At 45.3% G+C, this 9,347-nt stretch overlaps 1 protein-coding gene across 1 annotated transcript; it reads left to right on the top strand.

Moving 5' to 3' along the window:
- Positions 1-663: 663 nt before the first annotated feature.
- On the top strand, positions 664-2,016 carry LOC308305925 (eukaryotic translation initiation factor 3 subunit E-B-like; the record flags this gene model as incomplete). Its single annotated transcript, XM_080750822.1, has 1 exon — positions 664-2,016. One exon carries the CDS (start codon positions 664-666, stop codon positions 2,014-2,016), a length of 1,353 nt encoding a protein of 450 aa, XP_080606948.1.
- Positions 2,017-9,347: the final 7,331 nt, after the last annotated feature.

Genomic DNA, 9,347 nt, shown 5'->3' with positions numbered 1-9,347 from the left:
TGTTAAAATGACCATTTTGTTACATTTTGCATTTGTAGTTATTTTACTGTAATTTAACAACATAATAACCAGCACAGATAGACAAAGAGACATTCATGGATTTATATTTATGTTTAACTTTTATTTCCCTCCCCTGGACCCAGGGTATGGCAGCTGCCATACCCAATTGACGCCCATGTCGTTCGGATACAGACGGCACCGAAAGTAAAACTTGCGCGATACGCTGGCGCAAGTAATTAAACTATATTATAACATACATACATCTCTTAGCAAAATGCAAGCACGTGATTCCCGATGAAGCTGGTCGAGTTGACCCGTGGCCCAAGTGCGTGCCACCAAAACTGTGGGAGGAGTAGCGCGGCAAAATAAAGTTTATCTGGAAAGAAAGATGGATGGAAGAAAGTCGGACAAGTACTACTATAGTCTGGTTGCCCTGTTAGGGAAACCATACTAATAATAATCGTGTTGCACAATCGTCATAATTGTTGAAACATTTTCATATATTTTGATGTCTGATGACGTCATCAGTCATCTCCATATATTGGGTCTGATGACATCATCAGTCATCTCCATATTTGGGCAAAAAGTCTATATTTGGGCAAAGACCACGGACAGAGTCCAGTATATATATGGCCACGGGTGTTTTTTTTTCTCACAGTAAAGATGGCGGAGTACGATCTCACCCCTAAAATAGCCAGCTTTCTGGACTGGCATCTCGTGGTCCCTTTGCTGGAATTTCACTCTGGCAAAGAGATCTATGATGAACAGGAACTGCTTCGGGAAGAGCTGCACCTCCTCAGTGACACAAACATGGTGGACTTCTCCATGGAGGTGCACAAGCGCCTCTTCCCCGACAAGGAGATCCCGCACGCTCTCCAGGAGAAGAGGACGGCCGTGGTGGCTCAGCTGAAGCAGCTCCAGTCGGAGACGGAACTCGTCGTGAAGATGTTCGAGGACCCGGAGACCGTCAGGCAGGTGCAGTCCACCAGGGACGGGCGAATGCTCTTCAAATACCTGGAGGAGAAATGCGGCTTCAGCCAGGAGTCCCTGGACACGCTGTACCGGTACGCCAAGTTCCAGTACGAGTGTGGGAACTACTCCGGGGCGGCCGAGTATCTCTACTTCTTCCGCGTCTTGGTGCCGGTCACGGACCGGAACGCCCTGAGCTCTCTGTGGGGCAAGCTGGCCTCCGAGATCCTGATGCAGAACTGGGAGGCTGCCATGGAAGACCTGGTCTGCCTGAGAGAGACCGTGGACAACAACACGAGCTCCCCTCTCCAGTCCCTGCAGCAGCGGACGTGGCTCATTCACTGGTCACTGTTTGTCTTCTTCAACCACCCCAAAGGCCGGGACAACCTCATCGAACTCTGCCTGAAAGAGGCCAAGTACAATTACCTCAACGCCATCCAGAGCATGTGCCCCCACATCTTGCGCTACCTCGCCGCGGCCGTCATCACGTGCAAGGATCTGCGCAGGCGTCAGGAGGCCCTGAAAGGCCTGGTCAAAGTCATACAGCAGGAGTCTTACACCTACAAGGACCCGATTACAGAGTTTGTGGAGTGCCTGTACGTGAACTTTGACTTTGACGGTGCTCAGAAGAAGCTGAAGGAGTGCGAGACGGTCCTCGCGAACGACTTCTTCCTGGCCGCTTGCCGGGCGGACTTCATCGAGAACGCCCGCGTCTTCATCTTCGAGCTGTACTGCAGGATACACCAGTGCATCAGCATCAGCATGCTGGCGGACAAGCTGAACATGACGCCCGAGGAGGCCGAGAGATGGATCGTCAACCTCATCCGCAACGCCAGGCTAGACGCCAAGATAGACTCTAGCCGGGGCCACGTGATGATGGGGAACAACGTGTCCCCTTACCAGCAGGTGATTGAGAAGACCAAGAACCTCTTCCAGCGCAGCCAAGACCTGATCAGGAACATTGAGAAGAAGCAGACCCACAGCAACAGGAACGACACTTCAAACTGGGCAGGTCAAGAAGGTCCAAGGAGTTTAGAAGCACAATAGAAGACGGACAGAGATTGTTCTTTTTGTCCTGATTTTATATATGATGATGATGACAATGGCTCAAAGCTCAAAACACCTTGAAACACCATGAAAGAAAAAAAGAATAATAATCACACCTAGTGTGAAGTGAGCAATGCTATTCATGAGTTCATTTCATCAAGCGTCCCGCTGGCCAATCACAGAGCGTCCTGCGAAGCTTGGCCAATGGGACCCTGGGCATAGACAAGAAGTAGGCCAGATGTAGGCCACGCTCCAGTTTACGCAAGCCCCAGGCATTTTGACCATTGGTCTTTGACCAGGCAAAGCCAGATGTTAGAGCTATGTCCCCTGGCACAACACCTTTTCAGATGGGGTTCTGTCCTATGGTAGATACCCCCACAAAAACAAACGGTAATCCTGGTTTCTATACCGCCTTCCCCTGGCCAGCCGGGGCTCCCCAGGCATGGCAGAGGGAGAGCAGAAACCAGGATTACAGGTTAGGCAATTGGCACTGGTTGAAAAAATGGGTTACAAAAAAATCATGAAAATGTTTCTCTGCTGTAGCTTATTATTTGGAAAGAAGGCAGTGTAAGTTAAATGTATTTGTAGGGCAGAGCTTCTCAAACTTTTTGGCTTAAGTTCACCCCCTGTAAATAACCTTTTCATCCACAGCACCCCTGAATGTGAAAGATGTACATATTTAGGTAGCTTGGTATGACATAAACATAGGTGGTAATATCTTATATTTATGTCATACCAAGCTACCTAAATATGTAAATATTTCCCCCTGAGATACAACATGTATGTAAGGAAAACTTGAGAGAGTATCCGTTTCCATCTAGTACAGATTGGAAATAACTTTATACTTGACATTTGACCGCTTGAACCCCATCATCCGGGTACATTCACCAAAAAAAGCTGATGTACTAGTTCACAACGGGTCACAACGTGATGCTTTGTGAGCTTGTAGATCGGCTATTTTTGGTGAAGAGATTTAGGTTGAAAAAGGAAAGTGTAACTCAAGTCTGTTTCGCTCAGTAAGCCTAATAGAAGTGGTTAAACTGAAGTGATATGGATACATTCCAAATAAAGGTATTCTGCGGCACCCACAGACATTCACAAAGTGCTTCACAAGCATAATTATAGAATTATTATCAAAACAGAAGGAAAAAAAAAATATCGCCATATTGTAAATCAACCAAAAAGAGTAAAAGAAAACGGACTCAGAATAGGATGTCTCAACACACAGTGCTGTAATGACAATTATACCATTTCCAATTTAGGCATTTATCAGACGCACTTAATTCAGAGCGACGTAAAATAAGCAAGAACAGCACACGGTAATGCAGTATAAATCATAAGGACCAATTCAATAATTCAATAAAGAAAATTAAACTAAAACATCAATAATCTGTACATCGAACCACAACAGTCAGAACTACTGTATAATATATGTGAGAGCCTGTTTGTAATGGAGATGCTTTTCACGTAGGCACCAGAACACAGCAGAACACCTCCCACACTGCCTGTGGCTCTCAGCTCAGGAGGAGGAGGAGGAGGTTTAGTCATGATGATGATGGATGGATGTGGTTCTTCACCAGCCTTGGAAAGAAAGTACTCAAATACTGTGATGTAGAAATACTCTGTTAGGGCACGGTCAAACCACACTTTTATTCTACCTAATACCTTGTCTTGGTTTTGTTTTGTTTAAACTGTTTGCTTTTTGTTGGCACTTCGACAGAGTGCGGTCTAGTTACATGAATTATCCTTGTATCCACCTGTTTCTGCAAGACTTTACTGTAGCATTATCTGCGGAACACTTCCGGCCGTTAACAGCAGACATACAAGCTCACGTCGCGTCGCAGATGCAACCGTTGTGAGCTTGTAGATCACACTCGGCTGCGGCGCCGGAAATGCCGCTCGCCTTCTGCGCAACGCACGATGGGACGTTGGAAAGTTGTGGATAGGAATTGTATTGTATTGTGATACACTACCACTTCAAAATACAACTAGAAATACCGGTTACTTTTCCTACGAAACAGTGTGGGCTCGCATGGTACACCATGTATGGGCACAAAGATCTACCCTTCGGCTGCTCCTCACTGGCTAAGGGCCCTGCCTTTGTAATTCTTTTGAGGAGAATAACCTTAGTCTATAAAGTTTTGGTATAACATACTGATATAACATAATGGTCTCGAGCCCACGCATTGTTGTAATTTATATCAGGTTGCACTTGTTGGTGGTGATGTCACCAAGAACGCTGCTCCTGATTGGCTAAGGGCCCTGCCTTTGTACTGTCCGTCATTTTGAGGAGAAACATCTGGTCTACATCTCCACGCAAAAAGCTCAACGTTTTTTGTACGCCCAGGGTCACATTGGCCAAAAAGTATAAAAAAGTATAAAAATTGGTAACGAGAAAAATACAAACACAACTGTGTAAAGCTGACAAGTTGAAGTTTGAATGAAATTTGTAGCTCAAAAGATGTGGCTGCATGGGGACAACTAAGTGTTCTCGCTAAACAGAGCCCACAATTAACTCATAAATAGCACCGCTCTCTTCACACTAGGCGTGACAATTTCATAAGGAATGTCACCCATACTGACATACCCACAAAAATATAACAGATCTGCAAGCTCACACAAAAATCGCGATTCGTGAAACACTTGTCTACTCTGTCTACAAGCTCACTGCGCGCCACAAGGCGTCACCGTGAATTCGAGAAGTTCACAACACACTGGGTTTGAGATTGTCTATTTCGGGGGAAAATAGCACACCATAGTATAGATGCAACTCGATGTCCAGGGCAGTTTACTAAGTTTGGAGGGTTTAAGTGATTGGGAAATATATGAGAGAGAGAGAGAGAGAGAGAGAGAGAGAGAGAGAGAGAGAGAGAGAGAGAGAGAGAAAGAGAGAGAGAGAGAGACATACCGGTATATCTTCTTTAACTCAGCTCCACTAGGTTTGAGCACTCAAAGTCAGGATTCTCTTCCGATGAACTCTATTTCGGGCCAGTGAAATAGTTGTCCTTTTTTCATATTTGCCCCCTTCCATTCTTTCTCAACTGCACACACTCATGCACACGCACACACACACGCACACACACACACACACACACACACAAACGCACACGCACACGCACACGCACACACACACACACACACACACACACACACACACACACACACACACACACACAATAGGGGCGACACAGACAGGTTCAAAGTGGTTAATATAGGAACGGTAGGGATGGGATGATATGAACATTTCTCATCGTGATTATTGTGACCAAAGATATCACGATTTACGATATCTCAATAATCAAAATATCCCCAACATCAATTATCCTGGGGCGGAACATTTACCAAAAAATAACAGATCTACAAGCTCACAAGCTCACAACAAGTCGCAACGCGTTGTGAGCTTGTAGATAGGTTATTTTTTGGCAAAGATATTTGGTAGAGAGTGAAAAGAAGACTGTATCAAGTACATATTATAAGTAAGTATTACCAATAGAGGATTTAAATGGTACTGGATATGCAGCTCGGCAAATAAAAGGTGAATTGATTGATCCCAGTGCATGACGGAGGACGATTTCACGATAAATTAAAACATATAACGATACGATTATCGTGAGTGTTTTTTTTTTATCACAATAAACAATTATATCTCTTATCGTCCCATACCTAAGGAACGGTGTCCGCTCCGCTGAAGGTGCAAGGTGTATGTCGTGAGCTCGGGTCACACTGACTGGCCACAGTAACGTCTCTTTCATCTGGTTCAGCATTCCAGACATTCACATATTCCTCTGGGCCAAGCAGCCTCCGCTGGCTGGAGTTCGGCCTGCTGTTATTCTTGGCCTCAGGCTCAAAGGCCAGATCATGTCCACCAATTTCCCAACACAAACACGGCTTCATCCACTGCCATCCCCACTGCTATCCTATCCCATGACTGCAGCTCAGGAATTAAGATTGACTGACTGTTTTATGAAGATGATTAACCATTTGAAAAGTAGTGTACTCTATTCTGGGGCTGATCTACACGCAAGCCCACAATGTGTTTAGTGTCCCATCAATCTTCAACCGCTTCTTCGGAATCGGGTCGCGGTGGGTGACAGTTCGTACTACGTCCGTAGTACGAAAGCCAGACGTAGTAGCGGTTAGCACCGCTCAAAAGTGGTATCAAATGGAGGTCCAGAGCCTAATGCATATCAAACTGGAGGTCCTTGAAATGAAAAAGGTTGAGAATCATTGAAGTACACTTTGACAACCAATGACTTCAGACTTAAGTCATTGGTTGTCAAAGTGTGCTTCAATGATTCTCAACCTTTTTCACACAATGATTCTCAACCTTTAAGTCTTAAGTGATACTATTCCACTTAATCTACGCTTTGGATCTTCATTTACAGTCTCTAAAAAGGAAAGTTTTTATCGTTATGAATTTACTGTGACATCGCTGATCACAAAGCTCCCGGCTCCTACTGCACTCAGTGAAAATAAATAATTGAGTCTCTGGCTCTCTGTTCAGTCTAAATAGATTCTGATGCAATGCATATTTTACACCCCTTGGATAGAACACAAGTGTTCATTTTCATTCCTGCAGAATTTATTTCTACAACGTCTTAGACTTAAAGCAGCAATCCGTAACATTTGGTATGTTCCAGGGATTGGAATCCCGGTCATCATGAGAGCCAAATGTCCTGCTTAAGCTAAATTGCAGTATAGATAGTTAGCCAAATTGGTTAACTTGGTTAACAAATGCAGTCTGTAACTCTGGGATTGTAGAAATTAACATAAACTGGACCCTTATACAGATGTCTAGCTCTGAGAGACAGTGTAGGACAGGTGTGTGTTCTTTCTATGGTGCACTGTAGATTGAGGTCCCCAAAATAAGATAAAACATCTTATCAAATGGGGGTCTGTGGCCTAATCAGTGCATATCGAACTAGAGGGTCTACCTCTACCATGCAGATATTACAAATAACGTTTAATTCATTCAAAATACAGTTCCGTGTTGCAGTTTTAACACTCTAACGGGAGAAGTTGCCTAATTCACCGGGAGACTGCCAGAAGACTGAAGCATCTTGGGCAGTGTTGGGCAATATTACTCAGGAGAGTAATATGTTACTTATTACTAATTCGGCCTACTCCTTAAAAAGGTAATAAGACACACACACTGTGATGTCAGGGGAACCACACTAATGGAATCCCTTTTATGCCCATATATGGAGATCCCCGTGAATGCCAATATACAGTACATGTCAGTCTAACCTATAGACTAGTGGACTAGTCACTAGTCTAACCAGAGTGGCTGGTTCTAGAGACAGGGATCTCCATATATGGGCATAAAAGGGTTTGTATGTATGATGTCAGACGTCATAGACGTTATAGGACTTTCACATAATAACGAGTAACCGAGTAAGCATGTCTGGTATATTACTAGTAACTAATTACGGCCCAGCACTGCATTCCGAGGAAGTGCGATGCTGATGGAGTGACATGAAGGAGGTCAGACGATGGAGGAACTGTCAACGACATGACCAGAGCAGGTCTAACCGGATCTCCTTGCGTCATCTTGGTTGAAAAGAGAGAGAGAGAGAGAGAGAGAGAGAGAGAGAGAGAGAGAGAGAGAGAGAGAGAGAGAGAGAGAGAGAGAGAGAGAGAGAGAGAGAGAGAGAGAGAGAGAGAGAGAGAGAGAGAGAGAGAGAGAGAGAGAGAGAGAGAGAGAGAGAGAGAGAGAGAGAGAGAGAGAGAGAGAGAGAGAGAGAGCATTATGTTCTCACTGAGGAATGAAAGCTGGGCGTGTCACAAAAAACAAGGAAAATCTTTGGCAATTTCTGGCTAAAATTGTTGATGACGTCACGGTGCGCTCGTACTGTACCATAGAGTTATAATGTACTGTACCTACAATGTACATTCTCTTCCCATCGATGTATGGTCTCGCACAGCTTTCAGCGTGCCGCGCAGACCTTGCGTTTATGCTTGAAGCACTAGTCTTCCCCTCTGTCCAATCGGGTGAGTCGAAGGCGGACCGTCCATAGACTCAGGAAGTGACAAGTGGTTGTCATTGGTGCGTATTTGGAATTGACACCAGGCCTCCAGACGGAGCCGCTCGATTGTCCACGACACTGCAAGCGGCGCGCAGGCCAGCGGACCTTGGTCCTGCTCTTCGCCCCCGAGCGCCGCAGGCGCGAGTGGCCGCGAAGAGCGGGCCAGGGCCGCGCGGCCGGCGGAGCGCCGCGCGAGTTACGAAGCCGTGGTGAATGCAATCGTTATATTTATGCCCAGGCCGTAAGGCCTGGGCAAGCCCACGATAAACGCCCTGTCCAAGCGACTACAATTGAGCGCTCCCTAGCTCCGCTTCAGCCAATCAAAAGCTTCGGTGGGCGGGGTTTCCCTGGAGGCCTGGTGTCAATTCCAAATACGCGTCATTGGTTATTGGAAGAATCCGCCGGCTGAGCCCAAAAAGAGTTTATCATCCACCAGGCGCCAGCCATACTTTGGTGTGACCTTATGTGTTCAAAATGTTACTTGAGTAAGGGTACGGTTGGTCACACCAAACTACCTATGAGAGTGGTGTCCCGATGAATCCACTACTGGCAGGAAACCGCTCCATTCCCATTGAAATGCATTGGTGTAAACAGAACTCTCATAGGTTGCTTGGTGTGACCATACCATAAGGCCGCACCCACACCAAAGTACCTATGAGAGTGGATTCCCCATTCCACCAATGCATTCCAATGAGAATGGAGTGTTTTTTTGCAGAAATCCTCTACTGGCATGAAACCGCTCCATTCTCATAGAAATGCATTGGCGGAATGGGGAATCCACCGTCATTGGTAGACTTTGGTGTGGTTGCAGCCTAAAAGTATAAACGCATTGGCATCGAAATATACTAGACTACCAAAAGTAAAAGTAGGCTACTTGTAGTAGGCTAAATGTTTGAAAATACCAGATATGCAAGCTCACAACTCGGCGAGATCGGCTATTTTCAAATATCCTATGTATAAAATAGACCTTAAGGTGGCTATTGTATGTTTTATAATTAAATGTATAGCCTACCTAGGTCTATCTATCTGTAGCCAAAGTTTTCAAATAAGTAGGCCTATTCAATATGTGCCTCTGAGATGCTGTGGAGTAGAAGTAAAAGTAGCCTACTGAAAAATGGAAATTATGAAAAAAAGAAGTTAGGAACAGTAGGTCTACTTTGGTAAATGTACTTAGTCACTTTCCATCACTCCCCTCCCTCTCCTCTCCCTCTGGAGAAGAGGAGGAGGCTCTGACTAGGAGGGGTCTCCTCTCCTCTCACTCTGTTCTGTGTTGATGTTTGTTGTGTCTTCTTGTGCGGTGGATGA

Source organism: Nannobrachium achirus, assembly GCF_963921795.1.
Source record: "Nannobrachium achirus genome assembly, chromosome: 20".
In the NCBI taxonomy this organism is placed as follows: domain Eukaryota; kingdom Metazoa; phylum Chordata; class Actinopteri; order Myctophiformes; family Myctophidae; genus Nannobrachium; species Nannobrachium achirus.
This window is presented reverse-complemented; position numbering and strand designations above follow the sequence as displayed.